At 36.2% G+C, this 23,245-nt stretch overlaps 1 protein-coding gene across 1 annotated transcript in view; it reads right to left on the bottom strand.

The window, feature by feature from the left end:
• The window catches only part of MYO3B (myosin IIIB), a 342,946-nt gene that overhangs the window by 118,473 nt on the left and 201,228 nt on the right, over positions 1-23,245 (bottom strand). The window contains exon 27 of the mRNA XM_015596448.1: positions 39-150. Within this exon, the coding sequence (XP_015451934.1) occupies positions 39-150 (112 nt within the window). The remainder of the gene's footprint in view (positions 1-38; positions 151-23,245) is intronic.

The raw sequence follows: 23,245 nt of genomic DNA, 5'->3' as shown, positions 1-23,245 counted from the left end.
GTCACAGGTGACAATCTGAACAATAAAGAAAGACCTACCTTTGTTTTTCCCAGAACCCAGTGATCTAGTCTGGACTTTTCCAAGATAGCGACACAGCTCTCTTTGCTAGCAAGAGGTGTTTGATGCGCTCGGAATGCCAAGTAATAATACCTACAAAATAAAAGAGTAAAATAAAGCATTTTTAGTCATCATTTGACTCATTGTAGAATTGCTCTGGGCCCATTGATATGTTTTTTCTTTTAATAGTAAATATTTCTTGAGTACCCATGATAGCGTAGTAGGCAGTAAAAGATATACGGTTTATGATTATTGGCTCTTATACCTACTTTCATACCTTCTGCTATGTGTATTACTCTTTTAATATTGTTTTGTAATTTATATTTAATGCATATTTGGCATCTTTTGCATGGAAAATCAAAGTATCTAATATTTTTATAAAGCTGAAATTAGGTAGTTCTAGTGAAAGTCGTCATTTAAAAATGTTAGTGTTATTATTATAAAAATAATTTGTAATCCCATTTGTGTAAATTTTGACTCTACTTTGAAAAGCCCCACCTGAAGTGATTTGTAGATAGCAGAAGTGATCATAGCCTAACACTACTGACTTCACTGAGCCACACGTGGGTCTCGAGGTGTAGAGAGGGTATGTTTTCTTGATACGATCACCAAAACCGCATTTGTCTCCTTACTTATCTTAATGAACTTCCATGCTTTCAGGTCAAAGAGTTTCTGGGTAAATTCAAAAAAACACCACCAAAAATGTTTTTTACTCTTTTCTTTATTCTCTCCATTAAAATATATATATATATGTATATATATTATCCTTTTAGAAAAGCTTACCTTAGCTTTCTTTTAAAATTTTTAAAGGATTTTTCCTCTGCTTTTTGCTGCCATCTATAATTAAATTCAACCCCTTGGAAGCTTAAAAATAAACCTAATTTCCTCGTCAAAGGATTTTCCTGCCATTCCTCAGACAAGGCTGATCTGTTATTCTGGAACTACATTTAAATATAGAGCTGTTTTTACTTATTTAAAAAATCACCATAAATATAAAATGTCTTTTCCTCCTGCCAAATATTCCCACATCTTTCTGTTTATGGAAAAATAAACATACCCTATCAGCACTTGAGTCATTTAACTTTGTTTTTGTGCTACAGGATTATTTTACGAGTTGAGATCTAATGCTGAATTTGCTGGAAACATTTGCATTCAGAGATCCTGGGAAAGTTTCCAAGGTTTGGAGTCTCTGTTTCCACCTTGGAGGAGGAGGGGCAGTGCTCTCAGAACCCCTGAATGGTGGCCAGGACCACGCTAGATCATGTAGCCGAGCCTAGGAACCTGCTCAAAGATGTCTTCTGGAGCTAAGTGGGAGGAGGGATAGCCAGGAGTCGGGCTTAGGCCTGTCTCGGTGGTTCATGGCATCAGCACAGATACTTCAGCCCCGACTTCTCCGGGATAGTAGTTTTAGTCATAGCTTCGGCCACAGCAAAAAGACTATGTTCTGGGGTTTGTGGAGGATGATAGCAATAGATGGCAAATTTGTAGGGTCTGACTGTCTAGGGAAAGCTGAGCACAGATAGCTTAAGGTATAACAGTCGGTGGTAAACTAGGACTTCCTGCACTTTTTCCACTGGGCCTGACCATTTAAAACATGGGCTCCCTTGGCTTTAATAAGCCCTGGCTTGCTCATGATGACTACTCAGTACTATTGGTGATGAAGTATTTAAAGAGAACCTAATGAATGACGAGCACTGTCAGGGATATAAAAGGAACGTAAGATAATGTCTTTGCTTTCCAATCAAGGATTTATACTTTTTTAGTCATCTGAGGATGATTCTTAGCAATTTCTAATTTCTAAATAGGCAGAATATATTCTGAACTAACATAAATATCAGAACTTAACTTTGACTTTTAGTCTTTCGACCAAAATCTCTTACCTTATTGTGATGATAATATTCATATCTGGCTTAGCCCAGAAAGAGATGGGTAACAGTACTGCAAAAAGGTGAAGTTTTCAAAAAATACTAAACAAACATATAAGTGATATGTTTATAGTAACCAAGTCAGAGAAGTATAATGTGTTTCCTCCATGGATTAATTTAGGATTTTAGCAGTTTCCATGATTTAAAAAAAAAAAAAAAAAAGAAAAGCACTTTCCTGAGCTCCTGTGTACTTTAGAGTAAGGATGAAACCAAAAGAAACCAAAATAAAAAATCTGCCATCAAGGAACAAACATATAAGTGATATGTTTATAGTAACCAAGTCAGAGAAGTATAATGTGTTTCCTCCATGGATTAATTTAGGATTTTAGCAGTTTCCATGATTTAAAAAAAAAAAAAAAAAAGAAAAGCACTTTCCTGAGCTCCCGTGTGCTTTAGAGTAAGGATGAAACCAAAAGGAACCAAAATAAAAAATCTGCCATCAAGAGGCATCTTTTTGGGGGAGATCCATTCCATGTTCTACCCGCTTCCCGAAGCAGCTTTAATAAATTAAATGAGCAGGAGATACGCAACAACAAAATTAGTGTAGAGGTTTGTCTTGAGGGTCTAGGCACTTGAGAGAAGTGCAAAGACCAGTTCTGCTTTGAGCTGCCTCTCGTAAGTAGAATTCATCTCACAGATTGGAGCCTGAACTCTGAGTTAAGAGTGAAAAGATCTCTGTCTCTAACCATGTGTAAGTCACTTACCTCTCTGTACCTAAATTCCCGCAGGTGGCAATAGGAAACAGATAGGCGATTCTTAACTTTTGAATGGAGAATGGTCAAGACTCTATGAAAATCTGATAAAAGCTACACATATTCCTTCTTAGAAAAATGCTCTTAAGGCAATACATTGCATACAATGTTAAGGGATCCACTTAACTCCTGATGGTCCTCCAAGGGCCTGAGAGAGCCTTTCCTGCTTCAGAAATCTATAGAAGGTGATACATTTCCCAAGGTCTCATCTTATAAAGCATATAAGCTATCAGATTGGTAAATATCCAGTTTAAAACTATCTCTATGGAAAAATTTTATTTTATTTTCTGCTTAAAATGTTTTGTTGTATGAAATGCAGGCTCCTCAAGAAAGAGTTTTTAAATATAGCAGGCAAAGCAGTTTGTAAAATCTTAGTAAAAACTTTCAGATCACTAATTTTTTTTTTAAGAATTGATATGAATCTGCTTAATCACTTTAATTTTTGATGCAAGGGGGAAAAACAAAAGAAAGTAAAGTTAAATACTACTTCTTACCAGAAAAGAAAAGATCGATAAATTTTCCTACCTAAAAATAAACATTTTCCACATTAATTTTTTTTTGAAAATTTAAGAATTGGTCTCTTTTAGCATCATTGTCTGTTTAGATATAGTGATTTTTTTTTGTTCATGTTACAATTCATTCTCTATTGAGTCCCTAACAAAATATTATTGTTTGGAATGTACATGTATCCTCCAGCAAATCAATTTTAGTGATTTTCTGAGGCTGACGTTCAAAACCTATTTGATCTATTTAATTTGAAGAATAGTACCTTTAAGGCAGAAAAGGGCTTTTACTTCTCCTCACTTCTCTTTTCTTGAGCTCTTCAGTACAGGTTGAAAAAGTCATTAGTAAGACAGAGTAAAAGAAACAAAGACTTCATTAAACACACCAAAGTCGTCCTGTGAGACCTGGTCCATATCAGCAAGAGGAAGGCCTTTTGGTCTCGTTCATGCTTCATTCAGAAGAATGTGAGGGGGGTATGTCTAAAAAGTTGGATTGACCAAACATTGCCCTGCCAGAACAGAGCCAGGCCAAAGCCTATCAGGTCCCCCAAGAACTTCTACGCTTCTCCCAGAAGGAGTGAGACCTTGAAGAGAAGGCAAAGAGGTAGAAAAGACTGAAGGGACTATGGACAAAGAGTGAAGAAGGAAGGTGCACCTGGGCTCTATTCAAGATGGGCTCTTTCTCTACTGAAAGGAAACTTACACTTGACCAATCAGACTTTAGTGCCTATCACGTTTGTAGACAATGCAACCAAAGCAGCTACAGTATGTAGAGCAGCACAAAGAGAGAGGTAAAGAGAGGGAGAGAGAGAGAGAGTGGGAAGAGAGAGAGAGAGAGAGAGAGAGAGAGAGAGAGAGAGAGAGAGAGAGAGAGAGAAAGAGAGATACTCTGGAGGTCTTGTGGAGGGTTCTCTTAGCTATTCAGCAGAGTACTGTTTGGTACATACATGAGAAAAAACTACTCACAGTCAAGGCTGGGGAAAGAACCATCTGGAAAGATTAGAGGGAATAGTGCCTAATGCTCATACAGGGCTGGAAATAATGCCTATTTCTACCAGCCAGACTAGTTAATCTCATAATTTATAGGATCATGAACAGAGTACTCAGAAGGGTCTTACTGCAGTAGGGAGAAAATATTACTCCTAAGCATGACTCTGCTTCTACCTAACAGATCTTAAAGAAATACAAAGGATAAAAGTTTCCAAGTAATTTAATTTCATCCAGAACAAAGCACAAAGATATTTATAGAGATACAAAAATGTCCAGCACCGAACAATATAAAATTGATGTCTGCTATCCAGTCAAAGATTATCAGACATGCAGAAAAATACGATGCATAACAAGGAGAAAAATCAATTACTTAAAATTGATTAATAAGTGACATAGATATTGAAATTAATAGAGGACATTAAAAGTTATTTTAACTGTATTCTATATGTTCAAAAGTTAAATAAAGACACAGAAGATATTTTTAAAAGACCTAAGTAGAACTTTTAGAAATAAAAACTACAATGTCTGAGATAAAAAATATATATATACAGAATAGGATTAGTAGCAGTTGAGACATTGCAGGAAAAAAAAATATTACTGAACTAGAAGACATGACAATAGAAACTACATAAACTGAAACACAGAGAAAAAAAGAATTTAAAAAATAAAAATAGCATCAGTGAATTGTGGGACAACTTGAAGTAGTCTCAATACATGTAATTGTATTGAGCCCCCAAAAAGGAGAAAAAAGAAGAGGACAGAAAAAATATTTGAAAAAATAATGGCCAAAAATTTTTCAAATTTGATGAAAATAATAAACTAACTTTATTAGAAGCTCAGTAAAGTCCAAGCACACACACACACACATGCATGCACACATCAAAAAACAAAACTTGAAGAAAACTACCAAAGGGTACCATAGTCAAATTGCTCAAAAGCAGTCATAAAGAGGAAATCTTAAAAGCAACCAGAAAAAAAAGGCAAGTTACAGAGAAACAAAGATAAATGTGAGAGTAGAATTCTCAACAGAAACAATGCAAATTAAAAGACAGTGGAGCAAAATCTTTAAAGTGCTGAAAGAAAAAGAATTCTATACCCAGTGAAAATTTTTTTCAAAAGGGTTTTTCAGACATATAAAATCTGAAAGAATTCATCACCAGATGACTTGTGTTATAAGAAATGTTAAATGAAGTCCTTTATAATGAAGGAAAATAACACCGGATGGAAATAAGGACCTATATAAAGGAAAGAAGAATACCAGATGGTAACTATGATAATAAATATATGACTTTTTTTTATTATTTAAATCTTTAAAATATATACTTGACTGTTTAAATACAAATAACAATGTATTGTGGAGTTTATTACTTGTAGATAAGTGAAATGTATGACAACATAACATAAACAGCAGTAGCATACAGTAACTAACAACAGTAGCATAAAGGCCAGGAGAAGAGAAATTAAAATAAACTATTATAAGATTTTTATACTACCTGTGAAATGATATAATATCACTTGAAGTTTGGTTAAATTAAAGATATATACCATAAATCATAAAGCAAGCCTTTTAAATAATAAAATAAAGAGCTATAGTCAATAGGTTTACAAAGGAGATAAAATAAAATTATACAAAATACTCAATAAATCCAAAAGAATTAGAAGAAGAAATTGAGGGAACAAAGAATAGTTGAAGCTAATAGAAAACAAATAACAAAGTGATAGATCGTACCATATGAATAATAATGTTAAATGTAAATGGTCAAAACACCTCAATTTAAAGGCAGGAATTTTCAGACTTGATTAAAAAGCAAAGTACACCCACGTGCTGCTTATAAAAAATGCAGAAATATAAAAATAAAATAAGTTAAGCATAAAAGAAAAAGATATACAATGCAAACACTAGTGAAATTAAAACTGAACTAGCTATATTAATATCAAAGTAGATTTCAGAGCAAAAAAATATATATTATGAGATAAAGAAGTTTATCTCATAGTGATAAGGAGATCAATTCATCAAAAGAATCTAAAAATCCTAAGCATTTTTGCACCTAATAACACAGCTTAAAAATACATGAAACTACAACTGCAAGGAGAAATAGATAAATCCACAATTATAGTCAGAGATTTCAATACCCTCTCCCAGTAATTAATAGAAGTAGGCAAAAAAATCATCAAGGATATAGAAGTCATGAAGAACCAACTTGACCTAATGAACATTTATAGAACATTCCAGCTAACAACAGACTACTTATATTCTTTTCAATTGCATATGAAACATTTATTACTATAGACCATATTCTGAGCCATAAAACATAACTTAATAATTTTCAAGTAACACAAAATATGTTATCTGATCACAACAGAATTAAATTAGAAATTCACAACAAGAAGATATGTGGAAAATTCCCAAATACTTATGAGCAGACTACTAAATAACCTATAAGTCAAAGAAGAAATCAAGAGAGGAATTAAAAAGTACGTCTGATTGAATGACAAAGAAAACATAACCTGTCAAAATTTGTGGGATACTGCTAAAGTAGTACTGAGAAATTTATATCCTTAGACACCTATAATAGAAAAGAAATATGGTCTCAGATACATGACCTCATCCTCTACCGTAAGTTAGAAAAAGAGCAAGTTAAACATAAAGTAAGCAGAAGAAAGGAAACGATAAAAATCATAGTGAAAAATAATTGAAATAGACAAACAATAAAGGAAATTAAAAACTGGTTCTTTGAGAAGGTTAATTAAATTGGTAAATCTCTAGCCATACAGATCAGGTAAAAATAAATTTACAAAAAGATATAAATTCTCAGTATCAGGTATGAAATTAGTGATATGCTATAGATTCTACAGAATATTGTGAATGACTTTATGATGGCATAAAGTCATTATGATGACTTTAACCAGATGAAAGAGAAAAAGCATATGATTTTAATAAATGAGAAAAAGCATTTGACAGAATCCAATATCCAACCCTACTTAAAAAAATAAAACTTTTCAACAGGCTCATTCTAAAGGGAACTTCCTCAACCTGATTTTTAAAAAAGTATCTACAAAAAACTACAGCTAACATCATATTTAATGGTAAAAGACTGAACGCTATCTCCCTAAGATTAGGAACAAGTCACGGATGTCCACTATTCAACACTGCGCCAGAAGTTATAGCCAGTGAAATAAGATGAAAGAAATAAAAGGCATCTATATAAGAAAGGAATAAGAATTGTCTTAATTTGAAGATGACACAATTATTTATCTAGAAAATCCAATGAAATCTGCAAAAAAAAAAAAACTACTAGCACTAATAAGTTAGTTTAGCAAGGTTGTATTTCTATATACTAGTAATAAACAATTTAAAATTGAAATTAAAAAATATATCATTTATAATAACATTTAAAAATGTGAAATACATAAAGATAAATTTGACAATAAATATGCAAGACTTGTACACTAAAGACTACAAAACATTGGCTAAGAAAAATTAAAGACCTAAGTAAATGTAGAGAGATGCCATTACTGGTCAGAAGAATTAATAGTCAATGTGTCAGTAAAGCAAATTATCCTCAACAATGTGAGTGGGCCTCATCCAAACAGTTAAAGCCTTAAGAAAAAAGATTTTGGTCCCGTGAAGAGAAAGGAATTCTATCTCCAGACTGCCTCTGGTCATAAAACTACATCAATTTCTGCTGGAATTACTACTCTGCCAGTTTGTGAATCTGCTGTACAGATTTCTGATTTACCAGCCCCCACAATCACATGAGCCAGTTCCTTTAAATCAATTTCTCCCTCCCTCCCTCTCTCTTTCTACTCTCTCTCTCTCTCTCCTCTCTCCTCTCTCTCTCTCTCTCCCTCTTCCTCCTTTCTCAGGAAGAACAGATCATTTCAAGAATATCAGAGCCATTCTGTATTTCTGGAGAATCCTAATACAGTTCTCTTTTGCTGTCACTTAGACACCACTGAGTGGAGACTGAGCCAACCCTGGTGACAAACTTCCTATAATGTTGCTAAAGGCAGAGGCAAGTCCTGTGCAAAACTATGAGTTGGTAGAAAATTGTTTTTTAGTAACTTCTTTTCCTCTCTATCATGTTTTCTCTCTCGTCAGTGAACTTGCCAGGTTTTCCACAGATTTTGGACTTCTATACTACACACTGAGGGGGTGAGGACATCCCGATCCAGCTGTTCCTCTTCATGTTCACAAACAGATCTTTCCTGTCCTGTGTCAAAATGCCCTGTGTCCATGCATTGCTGCTGGGCCATCTGGGTAAGGGGTTGGCTGAGTCCTCTAATAAACATTTAGATCCTGAAGGAAATGTAGAATCATCAATAAAATTCTTGGTTTGTATAGAGAAGAAAGCGAGAGAGAAGGCAACTGGCTCAGTCAAAACTGTTAAGTAGAAGACTTAGTTAAGTAGAAGACTTGTGGCTTATCCAGGTCTTCCAATTCCAAGTTCAGGCTTCTTTACACTCATCTAAACATTCATCTACTCCTAGCTCTTACTGTATACACTGATAGTATCTTTGACCCTCTAACAGGGACCTTTGATCCTCCAGCACTTTCCAGCTTGTTGGAACTCGTGAGTGTCTATAATGATCTGGAATATTGGCTTTTGACTTAGGGGAAGTGTTGGTTTCCTATATCAGAATACCAGCTGTCAGACACTCCTTAACACATTTGTAAGGGATCCAAACAATATTCTATTTGGACTAGCGTATCAGCAAGGCATTGGTGTTTCAATGGAAAATTACATACATTGTCTTTAGCATATCCTTCTGGGTTATCAGATGCTGGCCCTGTTCATCTTCTCTGAGCTATTCTGCAACTCTTTCTAAATTGTAGCTAACTGATAGGTACATAAATTCTGTCTAGTCTGGTGATGATTTTAATTGCCTTCCTCCCTGCTGTGGAAGAAAACAGTTTTGTCTCCATTTGCAGTTCATTTCAACATTCCTTTTACTTCATATAAGCCTGTGCTGTTTTGACTTTTCCTTTGAACCAATTATAACATCTGCTTGGTTCCCTCATATCATATAAATACAATAAATTCTTTAAACATATTCATCTTTATATCTGTATGTGACTCATGATTTTACCTTCTTTTGAAAATTATTTTTTAACAAGAAGAAGAAAGAAGTACAAAAATTCAAGCTGTAGAGCTTTGATCCAAAGTATAAATGTGTGGGCAGGTCAAGGCAGAAAGTCCTCACACTTAGGTAGAAGCAGTGCTAGCAAGCAGTCCTAAAAGGTCTAGTGGACTCAGAAATACTGCCACTTTTCTATTTATAACCTTTGAAGTGGAAATATTGTCTAATGTAATATGTTCATGTTGGAGTTTACGAAAAAAGTCAGACTTTTTTCAAAAGTGATCACACCAATTTACAGTAGAGTGTGAAAGTCCTGTTCCTCTCTATCCACATCAGTCCAAGGAATTGTCCGACTTACTGATGATGGTTAAAATAGGTGTAAAATGATATTTAATTGCACTTTTAGTTTGCATTTCCTTAATTACTAATGAGGCTGAACTTTTCAATGAAGGCTTCTGACAATGACACCTTCTGACAATGGACAATATACACAACGAATTTCATTTCTCTAGTTTTTCTTAATGATTATCCATATTCCTGGACGGAGAGAGGAAAGAGGAGAGAGTTCAGAGTCATCCATTTTAGACAAAAAAATAAAATTGTATTAGCATTGTAGATTGCTTACATTTTTGTAACCCTTGACATTTTTAATTTGCACTTCTCATCTTGGTCATTCTGCTCCTGCATTTTTACATCGTTTGGGACGGATTTGCATCTTTTAAAGATGCTTTTGAAATCTCAATCTATAATCTCTGCTTTGATTCATCCCTCCAGTCTGAGTTTTGTACTCCGAGGTATGCAAAACATCTGTACTGCTAAATGTAGATTTGCACAGCCCTAAGTCAATAGTGAGATTTTTTTTTAAAAAGATTAATTAAATAGGCAAACATTTTTAAAACCCTTAAGCAGATACTTTGCTTGAGGATACATCATTCATTCTGTATAGTTTTAGGGTTTTAGTATAATCATGTTGTTCCCACTCATTGCTTTCTAAATTAAATTGGCTTTTCATCTCCATTCTACTCATTTTTTTTTCATTAAGTAGAATTTTATTTAGGACCTACTGATGTGCCAGGTACTGATGGAAGCGCCGAAATGACATGAGTGAGCAAGACAGATAATATCCCTGCTCTCTTAAATATAAGTTTTATATGACACAGGAGCCTTCACAAGAAAATGAAGACCAGAGGAAGTGATTAAACCTGAGTGTTTTCATGGTAGGTTTGATGAAGAGTAGAGAGTCATGGAAAGAGGTGATGGGACAAAGAGTATGAGGTAAGTATAGCAAACTGGGGGAAACTTAGCAAGGCCTGCTGGTTCATATTTCTCTCTGTACCTTTTTCTTTGGAGATAAGAAGGTTCCTTTCCTTCGGATATAGGGAAGCTGCCTCTCGCAAGAGGTTTTATGACTTGCTTCAGGAGAAGGTTGGAAAGTCCTTCCTGCACATGCCATTTCTCAAATTCCTCTGGCTTTAAATATTCAATATGCCAAGGTGTCATATTTTGAGGTTATGTGTCCTAAATCTCGTTAGTCTCTTAAACTATCATGTGCAGACCATCTGCATCAGATCTACCTAGAGATTTCATAAAAGATGTGGATTCCTGGGCCACTCTCTAGCCACAGAACCAAAATTTCTGCAATTAGAGCTCAGGAATCTCTATTTTAATAAACTCTTGTGGCGGTTTTGATGCACTGTAGAGTTTTTGAACCCTTGACTTAGGAGAACATGATAATTGACTGCCATCAGGTGGAGAAGGGAGCAGGTTTGTTCTCTGAAGCCCAGAGGGTAGAACTGGAGTAGATGTATAGAAGCTTCTGAAGGATGGTTTTGGTCAAGGTTAGGAAGAAAATGGCTTTGATCAGACATCTAAAAATATAGACTGGCCAGCCTCAGGAGCCAGAGAGTAAATGCCTACACCCTGGAACTGTTCAATGGGAAGTGGATTGACAAGGTCAAGAATGTTGCTGAAGAAATCTACTTTTAGCTAGGTAGTTGAACTGGATGACTCTTTAAGATTCTTTCTAACAAAGATGCTATGTTGACTTGCCCCTTGGCCTAAAGACACACACACCACTGAATCAGAAACTCTAGGGGTGGGATTCAACAATTTGTGTTTTAACAAGCCCTCCAGGAGATTCTCATGCATGAAGAACCACTGACTAAGAGAAACAGAATCTCGGGGAAGTTAAGAGACTTGCCTACAGTGACAGTCTAAGAAAAAAAAAAACTGGTTTCCATGTCTCACCAACATCTTTTCTCTTCGTTAGGCACAAATGACCTTCTGGAGCACATCGTTTTCCCTTAGAAAGGTCAATTGTTCAAAATCTACCCTAAAGATATTCTCACACACATTTAATATTTAGGATTGCTTATTGAGCATTGCTAAACTATTGGACATGTCAATATCTAATAGTAGAGGAATGGCTAAATGAATATCACTGATCTCAATGAAATTTCTTAAAAGAAATGTATTAGAGCTATGAAAAAACATGGATTTATCTCTAGCACATATTGTTAAACAGAAAAGCAAGTTGCCAAATGGTATAAAATGTGTGATTCAAGGTAAGCTAAAAATACAGGTTTTTTTTTTCCTCTCTCAATCTGTGTGTGTATGCGTTTGTGTGCATGTGTATCCTGAAAGGGTAAAAATACCAAAATAACAGTGGCTCCTCTAGAGAGAAGCCCTGATGGAGGCAGGATGCTAGGAAATGGAATTAGGGATGCAGAAAGAAAGACTTTAGTAATATTTAGTAATATTAAATATACGTAATACTTAAAAATTTCAGAGAAAAGGATATTCATACATTAATTTTTGCAAATAAAAATTAATTTTAAACATTAGGTAAAATTGTTATGATTTAATTACAATGGGCTCAAATCCTGGTCAAAAAATCATGTAGCTACTAATTTGATTAACATCACTTGCTTCTAAGAAGAACTGTCCCCAGAGTGTTAACCCTTTTCTTATTTTAAAATATTCCTTGAAGGACCCTCAGTCTACATCAGTGACCACCCAGACTATCTACTCAGATACCCAAAATACAGGACAATTATCTGAACAATGCAATCCATATAAATAATTTTCTCTTATGCAGATAATAGAGGGAACTGAGCTATTTTGGCTTGGACAATTTGATAACGACCCCCAATTGCCCATTTCCCTTTAGTATGTATAAAAATCCAGATTTAGTTTATTAAGTTCTTTCTCATATTTACTATAAGTGCCTTTAATTTTTTTCTCTTCTTGTTTGGCCTTCAGTAAAGACAGAACAGCTGGCCACCATCTGCTACCAAAAAAAAAAAAAAGTCATTATATCCATTATATCCTTAGAAGACTCTTAAATTTGGGCCTTGGGATAAGAAAGCGTGTTGATCTATATTAGACAGTGGAAATCCTGAGATTGTAAATTCCTTATAAGTCAGTATTACTCACTATAGCACTCAACACACACAATAGGCGCTTAATAAATGTTTCTGAGGCTGCTACTGCTGCCTGCTCATAAACTTTCAATGGGAGGTCTTCTAAGGAAAGAAAGTAAATGGGAATTAGAGATTGAGGCTGAATCTATTCACACATTAATTTGTAATAGAAAGTTAAACTTTAAAGTGATTATTCTATTTTACAACTAGCAAAATTATTAATGTATTTTATTCTGGTTGAATTCTACAGATTGACTTCTCAATGAACACTGGATGTGTCCAATGGTCTCACATACATATTTTGAGGATGGGCTTTGAAATCAGATAGACTCTTATTTCATATCCTGACTCTACCACACACACCACACACTATCTGTGTGATTTTTAAACCAGTTCTCTCATTTGTAAGACTGGAATAATTTCATTGGTTTGGGTGTCTATTACCAATGCTTAGTGAGAAGATGACATATGTAAAGCACTAGCATGAAATCTGCTATAAGCCAGTGGTCAATAAATGCCCCTCTCTACCTTCTTCCCTTCCTTTCTTTGACAAAAATTTATTTTTCTTTTCTCCAACCCAAACTGGTATAAAAAAGTAGCTAGTCATCTTTTCTCCGAGTCATCTCTAATCCATGATGCTTAGGGGTAGGCAGATATTTACTATAAAGCGAATGGAACATACTAGAACATTAATGGCTAAGAGGTCAACTGTGGGTCAGCTGACGGACTGGGCAGTGGTTTACTAGAGTGCCATGTTGAGGGGAATTCTACAGCTGGGCTCTGAAGAAAATGTGCTTGAGGACCAGCTCTGCAGCCGGGGCTGGAGAGTCAGGTGGCGCTCATATGGCATCACTGTGCCAGGAGGTTTCCTCACATTCTCTTCCTCTCCCTCTTTTTTTCTTTTTTCTTTATTACTTCTCTCATTCTTTTATTTCTCTTCTGACTCATTGTTATCATTATCTAACATAAGTTAATCCCACTAAAATTTGTTTTAAGGACTCTCCAAGTAGGGACACAGAGTTTTTGTTCAGTCATTGATTTTCATAGAGTAAGCTGGGCAGCCAGTCCAAAGGTCCAGAGTGGCTGCCTTCTCAACTGCGTTGATACTGTCTAACACCCTCATAACATCTTTCTTCTTGTTTTCCTTTGTTATATCTTCTTGCATAGTTTCCATTGCTCCCTGTGTTTCTACTTCTACGTGGGTGCTTCCCTATAACTGAATTAGTTCATGAGGATGCTGACAGTACAGACATTAGGAAAATCAGGAAAGATAGTACAGACTTATTATTACCACGACCACTTAAAATCTTTGGAGAATAGTGTGATTGATATTACCTTCTGTAACCATTTTGCGTATCACCACTACAAATTTCAGGCTGAATTTGCAGAGCTGTCAACTACAGAAATAATTTTTCTGCTACCTGAAAAGGTGAAAGACAGCTGTCAGCAGTGTGGACACCATGAGAAAGGCAGGACCTTAAAAGAATGAGTTTGGGGATTTTGAATCATCTATAGCCATAGGCAAGTTGGGAAGGATCTTCAGCTCAGGCAAGGCCAAGTTGAACCCACCTCGTCCCTAAAAAAGGAGGGAGGTGGTCACAGAAATTCTCTCCAGTCGACAGCAACCCACAGAGACTGATACTGCCAACTCCTAGATATGACACCTGGAAGAAGCTGCTTTACCTCTCTGGCCTCAGCCTCCTCTGTGAAATGGGAAAGTTGGACCAGGCCATCTTTTAGAGTCTTTCAACAATATCGTAGAAGGCTTTTTTAAGAATGTTTTTTGTTTACTGCACCAAGGTTATAACAATGGTTATGTAAGAGTTAAGAGAGAAACTAAGTCATTTAAGGTCTCACCTATGTAAAAGGCATCAACACACACACACACGCGCGCGCGCGCGCGCGCGCACACACACAGAGTTGGGGAGGAGTGAGCAACTCACTCCCTCAATTAAACAGAGATAAATGGGCAGAAATGACAGTATACAAAGACAGTAGTTGTTAGAGATCTCTCCCAGAGAATGTCACCACTCAACTGTTGCTCCTACATGGAGACTGTTCACATAAGCATGAAATGTATTTTACTTACAGTGTTGAAGTTGTCCGTTATCCTAAGTATTATCTCTTAACATGTCCCTCACTACCGTGTAAACCAATTTGCAGGGAATTGAGGATTCTGTTTACTTTGCTGCAGATATACTAGCTTATCTGAATGGCATATTAAGATTTATTTTATGGCAGGCTCTCACCAATGTTGTTACAGGTAAAAGGAAAAGAAATCCAGAATGTCCTGTGAGAGATAAGGCATGGCATCGCCATCCTAGCTCCTGGAAGATTTACATTTCCTTATTCACTGCTGACTACCCAGAGAAAAAAATAGAAGCTTTATTCTTTGAAAATTGAAATTTAGATTCCAAGCTTTCCTAAGATGTTTTGACTCTTCTGTGATGCTGATATTTCTCTTACCTCCCGTCCTCTGAGTGAGTACTGACCTTGGGGCTCTGTAAGAGATTGTCAGGGACCCTGTCCTTGTAGCTGAAATTTTCACAGTGATAACTAATGATATTCAGTTCACTTTGTAAGAACTAAAAGAATTTGTTGCAGGCTTAAAACTGCCAATGCACCTTTCTATGGTGATGGAATGAAAGGATCCCCAGTATTTTGCCTGCTTCTACTCCTGTACTTCTGCACTTGCTAATTCTTAAGCTACTATCCTGAGAAAGGAAGAAGCTGAATAGCAAGGAAGAAGAAATGAGTGGGTTGTGAGAAACTGAAAGTATTTATTTATTAAAATTCACTCAGCCCCTTAGTCATTTAGTTACTCCCTCATTGAATTAATAAACATTAGATTTCTTTTCTATGATAAACATAATTAGTGACTTTCCCATTTATATCCCACTTCTTCGTGTCTAACTGAACACCAGCTTTCCTTCTGGTGACAATGTGCCTAGCCCCAGTCCTAGGTATGTAAAATGGCTTCTGGGAAAATGTTTTCTTGCCTAATAAAAGCGGGTCAAATGTGACTGGCTTGGCCATTCATTGAGCCCCTTTCTTCCTGCCTAGAATGCAGGCATGTTGCCTAGAGAGGCAGCAGTCACCTTGTGACCATGAGACTAGAAGCCAACTCCCACACAAAGGATGGAGAAAAGAATACAACGAGGCCAGCAGGTATTCAGGGCCGTAATGACCTCATTGAACAGCTAAAAACTAACATTAAAGTAAATTTAAAGTGAACATTAAAAATAGCTTACCTCTAAATTTTTGTGAGAATCAAACAAACCTATTTGCCAGTTGTTCTCAGTTTGGGCAATTTTGCCCCCCAGGGCACATTTAGCAATATCTGGAGATATTTTTTATTGTCACAAGTTGAAGGTGGGAGGTTATTGGTATCTTAATAGGTAGAAGCCAAAGATGCTGCTATACACCTTACAAGGCACAGGTGTAGACTTCCATGACAAAAAATTATATGGTCCAAAATGTCAGCAGTGGTGAGATAGAGAAACCCTGGCTTGAGCCACTAAAAATACTTGTTTACTATTCATAGTCAAATGCATTTCTGACTGATAGTTTCCCTCATTCAGGAAACACTGAACATACACCATTGTCCTGATACCATACCATGTGGGATGCTGGGGATATAAAAATGAGTAAGGTCCATGCTATTTCCTCAGAATTCCACACTCTAGTAGGGTAGGCAGAAATGTTAGGGTAAAAATAAAAGTATATGCTCTAAAACAAAGATATAAACATCCAATTGTGGGAATACAGAGGATGGAGTGACTACCAGCATGGGGGCATCCAGGCAGGCTTCAGAAAGAAGGTGCCTGGGCTGGAGGTTGAAAGGTGGGGAGGAGACGACCACATAAAGACTTTCCACCAGAGAAAAGAGGAGGTGCAAAGGTTAAGCACTGAGTAACCATTGTACATGGGCCTGGAGGGTCCAAGGTCAGGCTGACAGCAGTCTAGGGTATGTGAGGGAGAATGGTAGGGGAAAAAAATGAGAATAATTGGTTGGTGACAATTACAGAAAGCTTTGCCTGCTGAGCTAAAGGCTTTGGATTTTATCCTATAGGTAATGAGAAGCAGGCACAGATTTTTATTCATGAGAGTCACATAATCATCTTTAAATTTTAACATAACTCTGGTGGCAGTGTAAAGAATCATGTAGACTAAGCAGGCTAGTGTTAGGAAGACACATTCAGAGGCCAGGCAAAGATTCAGTTGAGAGACTATCATTAGTATTCTGAAGTATAGCAGTGACTAGTCAAAAGTAGAGAATGAATGTTTAGGATGTTCTGTGCCATATGTTCTTTTGTGATTATGATACACATTTTCCATTAATCCAAAGATAACTAAATGCAAGAGTGTGCCTTCTCTATTTTTGTGTTCTCAATACTTGTACAGAGTTTGCCATATTGGGAGGTCCTCATTACACATTTTGCTTGATAACAAAGAGGATATGTTGATGGTGAGGAACTGAGGAGCCCTGTGGGTTGGTGGGTAATAAGACGTGCATATCTGCCTCCTAGGTTCATCCAGGAATCACTCTGGATAGAGCCTAAAGAAGTACGAATTCAAGAGTCGAACTCCAAATATGAAAGACTTGAAATTAAAGGTCAACTCTAAGAACATCAGAATGTCTAGGGTCAATCCAGACCCTCCCCTGGCAAGAATATCTGGATCTCAAAGGACTGCTCTAGAAACCAAGAAAGTCAATTGGTCAACTCTGGAGATGCCCACAGGGAGGAGTTTTGTGGGTCTTCTCAGTTAGAGTATAGATAGATAAAAGCAGCAAAAATAAAGCTCCTTTGTTGAGGGGGCAAGGGGATAGAATCATTTGTTCCACATTTGTTGAACACCTACTATGTGCCAGGCACTCTATTAGAGATGTAGATACACACATAAAGGTAGAAGTGTATAAATGGCTTTTTAGGAGATATTTCTTAAGGCACTTTGATTCTTCACAAATGTTAAGCAGCAATGATTGTGTCCATAATCCTTGGCATTCACAAGGCTTCTCTGTAGCTGCAAGAGATCCTGCTACTACTTGGAAGGTGGTAATAAAATGAGATAACTGATTCACAAAAAAAGTCACACCAGAACCAACATGCCTAACAAATGTATTTCCTTTGAAAGATCACTCCTTCCCCAATTTCTTGGGAGATTACATGAATGTTCTATTGCCACAAACATTTCAGGGATTTATTTTTAGAATCGATATCTGAGCTTCCATTTTAAAATGAGCCTTGAAGTTGGTAAATTTTTGTTTTGTATATATGTTAATTTTTAGAAATAGTTGAGATTAATTTAGACCAAATTCTAATATAAAAGATGGTCAGTGTGGGTGTACCTATAAGCCAAATGAAATATTTGTGTGCTTAGGTCTGAAAGAAGCTCCAAATAAAAATATTTTGAGTAACAGCATGGTTTATTAGAATAAATGTATGGTTTCTGAAACTGCTGAGAGGATTGTCTTCACCCTCAGTGAATATGAAAAACTAGTATCCATTCCATTAAACCACACTTTTAGACACAAGTTCTTCTATGCAATTGTGTGTTCTTTCTGCCACTGCCAAGGAATTCTATATGTTTACAATCCTTCATTTCATTTTAATTACAAAGGGAAACATAAAAAAAAATAATCAGGGATATTAAACCATTGAAAGGGAAGATCTTAAAGAATATTTAAGGTGTTATGCCCATTAGGCAGATCTCAAATAGTCCCAGGACTATGATATACAAAATCCCACATGAAAGAGAAGTGGTCTTTCTTAGTTAGAAATTCCCTACATTATGGTATGCAAAACTATGATGTCCTGGGTCAGGGGAGTAAAAATAATCTTTAAAGAAAATTGGACATGATTATAAAAAATATGATCTACATTAAAAAACTTATTTTTTATATTTTTAATTTTTTTGTATCTTAATTTTATTCATTTGTATTTTAAACAGGTAATGCACTCAAAGAACGGCTGGATAAAGATGGTATATTGAACCCATACGTTTACTTATTCTCCCTTCTGAAATCCAAGTAGAATGACAGCAAGAGAATTTTTTTATAAAAGAGTTTAAATGCTTTGTGAAGATAAAGAGAAAGGAAGAAAGAAGATAAGCACAAAATTTTGGTAACAAGAAGGCAGATGAAAAAATGGTAACGAATTTAGCAGACCTGAGAAAGCTGAATCCAAACCATAATGGGGAAAGATGAGAAGCATTTTGATTTATGGCAAAGAACACAACTAACTACAAAGAGTCAGAAATCAACAGCCCAGGAACCTCTGAGAGTTTGAGTTAGAGTTTGAAGAAAGAATTAAAACAAAAGAATTTCTTAAAAGTTAATTAAGAAGCAGTCATACTCTCAGATTTTCTTCCCCAACCCTATAGGTAGGCTTTCTAGAATAGAAGGTTTTTGCCTAAAATCGCCCAGAGCTGAGTAGTACTGAACCAAAAGCAAAGGGAGTAAATGAACACTTATATGTAGCTGGATCTAGATAGAAGGTTGGCTATTAGAATCTTTTTGAGGGCAAACATCAGTCTTTTTATTGAATAAAAATTATAAAATTTTTATAATTCATTTGGGTAAGTGGCTATATGATGCTCTGTTTGAGCTACTGTGGCCAGTGAGAATGTCACGAGAATGCCATGGAGTCCATAACTCTGCCTAAAGGGTAAATCTGATTCAGCTTTGACCCCATTTAGGACTTTATACTTACTGCTAAAAGGTATGGGAGGGCTTCTTTTTATTGCTCTGAAAAGGCAGAAAGCAACAAGTTGCTTCAGAACCCAAAGACAGTTAGTTGGTCAACAACTACTGCAGAGATCGTACAGAAAGAAGGAAAAACTGCAGACTCATAGATTTAGAAAGAAGCTTTTGTCAAGAGAATAATAGATCATGGTGAGTATGAAAGGGAAGAAGCAGCCTTACTGCGCAAAGTAATTATTAAAGAATATACTTAAAGTACAAATAGAAGCTGGGGCAGGGTGGGTATAAGAAAGGAAAGTGGAATCCAGCACAATCTTATGTGGGACAAAAACATCATAACCCACAATGATTAAGATCAGAGAAAAATGTCAAATGCAAGAAGATGAATTCAAACTGGGCCAGAATTGACTGCGAGTTTTCCCTAATTCCTTAGTGAAGTAGATCTGGAAAGTGTTTTCAGAAAACCACCGAGTAGCATAGCTACGTTTCAAAAACCAAAAAACCCAAGAAACAAAAAGCCAACTATGCTTAGGTTAACTATACTAAACTGTATATAGTTCTTATCCCAAAGTTAACATTGTTATTGTCAACAAAATCTTTATTCTTCTTAGAAATTCTAAATTAAAGACCTCTTCTAGGTAAATAGCTAGATCTTCCCGCACTGTTACAGTAGATTCCAGGGAATGGAACAGTCAAAAAGAGTGGGCAATGGATGCCTATTGATTTAGCTTATCCATCTTCTCCTTCTTTTAACTGAGTCCCACAGACCATGGTCCTAGTGGGGCTGACTCTATCCTCTGGCAATTGACTGAAGACCCTGATAAAATTCTTCTGGGCACAGTTATTGGTTTTAGTATGGGCACGAGACTTAAGCTGGGACAACCAGAGAGTTCCTTGTATGGAAATGCTCAGGAACTTACTTGCTGCTGTTGTTGCTAAGTCTATAGGATGCTTCCAATAGGAGTTTCTGGGGAACATCTTTGGCAACATGTGAGAAAGAATTGCCTAGCTGACAAGAAAGTCAAGAAAGAGAAAAAACAAAGCTGATTTAAAATAGACAATGGCTATTGAATTGTACACTTGAAATTTCTTGGATTTTGTTGATCAATGTCACCCCAATAATTTTAACTTAAAAAAAAAAAAACTTAAGAAAAAAAGATAATGGCTTTGTAAAATTGCTTGATGCCCTGGATCCAGAGATATTTTTGGATTTCTTAGTTATTGAAAGGCAATATACATCCCCTTTTAAATTTTGCTTCAACTTGTTTGAGTTGAATTTTAGTGACTTATTGAAAGATTCCTGACTAATACACCAAGGAAGTGGCCTGCTTTTACAGGCTATTGCTTTAATAAGGCATATTTTGTGCTGTTTTAGGAAGTTCTAAGTGGTCCTGTTTTTTCTGGAGCTGAGAGGTGGGGAGATGAGAGAGAAGAGGCTGGAAAGCAGGAGCCAGAGCAGGGAATTTTCCTTGTCCTATTAAGCTTGTTTCTTTTGGGGGAGGGGGGAAATCAATGTTTATTGTAGAGAGAATGAGGCAAATTTGTTTAAATGTCACCCTTGTAATGTTTTAAATTCTAATAATAGTATTTTCAGGCTAGGTTTAGAGGCTTTTTATCATCTTATTTATGGTTTCTTAACTTTTTTTGATAAAGAGCTACTAAAATCTTATTACCAGAAATCTTATGCTCTAACAACCTAGATTCTACTTTACAATGCAAGTTAAAGTTAACCTCAACAAATCCAGCTTCATACCTGTCATGTACTTCAAAACAGCAAGGACCAGAGTCAGTCAGGAGATGGTAAAAGACTATAGTGATGAAAGAGAATGAGTAAGAGTTTGTATCAATTCGATAAACATTTATTAAACATCTAATTTGTGTCAGGCACTGTGCTGGACAGTGCAGATATAAAGTTGGCTGAAAAATATCCTTGCCTCCCACGTGGTTAATATCAAGGTAAGAGATAGGCAGGCAGATAGATGCTACCAATGAAGTTCATCAGAGGGGCTCCTCACCCAACCTGAGAAGTCAAGGAGTGTTGCAAGAAGAAAATGCCTATTCAAAATCCCAAGGAATGAGCAGGGGTTAGCCTGGTTAAGTCAGACCACAGAGGACTTAGGGAAGGGGGATTCAGGCAACTCAGCATAAGCAAAGGCACAGAAGCATAGAATGGCATGGGGTGTTTATGGAGCTCCATGTAGTTCGGTTTTTGCTGGAGTGTGGGCTGAGAGGTGGGAAGATAACAGAAAAGAGACTGGTAAGGTGGGAAGGGGCCAGATCAGGGAGACCCCCCTGTATGAGGCAGAGGACTAAAGCTGGATTGTAATCAAATAAGGATTGTAATCAAGGAAGCAACATGTTGAGATAGGAATTTTAGGTAAATCATATTCTGGTGGCTCACTGAAGAACAGAATAGGCCAGAGGTCCATTTAGGAAGCTATGTGGAGCTTGTGGGCAAAAGAGCTTTATAAAGCTTAGAATAAATATAGATCAATAGAATAGAACTAAGAACTTAGAAATAATTTATGACCAATTTATGGTTGGTTGATTTTTAACAAGCATGCCAAGATAATTCAACAGAGGAAAGAATAGTCTCTTCAACAAATAGTTCTGGAAAAGCTGGATATCTATATACAAAAGTTGGACTCCTACCACACACCATATATAAAAATAAACTCAAAATGGACCGTAGATGTAAATATAAGAGCTAAACTATAAAACTCATAAAAGAATACATAGGAATAAATTTTCATGTCCTCGAATTAAGCAATGGTTTCTTAGATATGACGCCATAAGCATAACCAATAAAAGAAAACATAGTATAATTAAACTTCATCAAAATTAAAAGCTTCTGTGCTTCAAAGAACATTATTAAGAAATTGAAATGACAACCCACAGAATGGGTCAAAATATTTGCAAATCATATATGTGATAAGGAGCTAGTATCCAGAATATACAAAAATCAACAGTTAAATAAGCAAAGGACTTGAATAGACATTTTTCCAAAGGAAATATAAAAATGACCACTAAGCATATGAAGAGATGCTCAGTTTAGATAGTGGTAATGGTTGCACATCTCTGTCAATATACTGAAACCATTGAACTGTACATTTTTAAAGGGTGATTTTTATCATATATGAATTATATTTCAATTAAGCTTCTGTTAAATACTACTACTACTACTACTACTACTACTACTACTACTACTACTACTACTACTGCTGCTGCTGCTGCTGCTGCTGCTGCTGCTGCTGCTGCTGCTACTACTAGACATTGAGAGAAATGGGTGATTAATAAAGACAAGGATGGGAAATTCCCAAGGGACTCTTGTTGAGAAACTTCAAAGGTAAAGTTGGCAGAGCCTGGTGATGAACTGTTTGAAGAAAGTGAGAAGACAAGACAAAGGTGACACCTAAATTTCTGGAGGAGAGGAAGTGGAGGAAGAGAAGGGAGAATGAGATGAAGGAGATACCAGGGCACCATGGCTCTCATGCCATCGTGAGAAGTGGAATCTGCTGATGAAAGAGTTTCATTATGTTCAACGGACATTGATTTAACAACTGTTATGAATCGGGTCCTGAGAGATGTGGGCCTTTCTGGAAGACTTAGAGGCAAAGTAAGATTTAGGAAGCTGCATATAACCCCTGAAAATATTCAGGATACAGGCTCCGTGTCTTCCTGCCTTCTTAACATACAGACAAAGAAACATATTTTACAGAAATGTTAGGTTATTTGCCAAATATTATGCTCAAAAGGAGACTAGAAATCTGATCTCCTTACTAAAGTGCATTATTTACTATAATAGTTTAAT

This window comes from Pteropus alecto, unplaced genomic scaffold (assembly GCF_000325575.1).
Source record: "Pteropus alecto unplaced genomic scaffold, ASM32557v1 scaffold3, whole genome shotgun sequence".
Lineage (NCBI taxonomy): Eukaryota > Metazoa > Chordata > Mammalia > Chiroptera > Pteropodidae > Pteropus > Pteropus alecto.
Note: the sequence above shows the minus strand (reverse complement) of the source record. Positions and strands in the feature narration are given on the sequence as shown.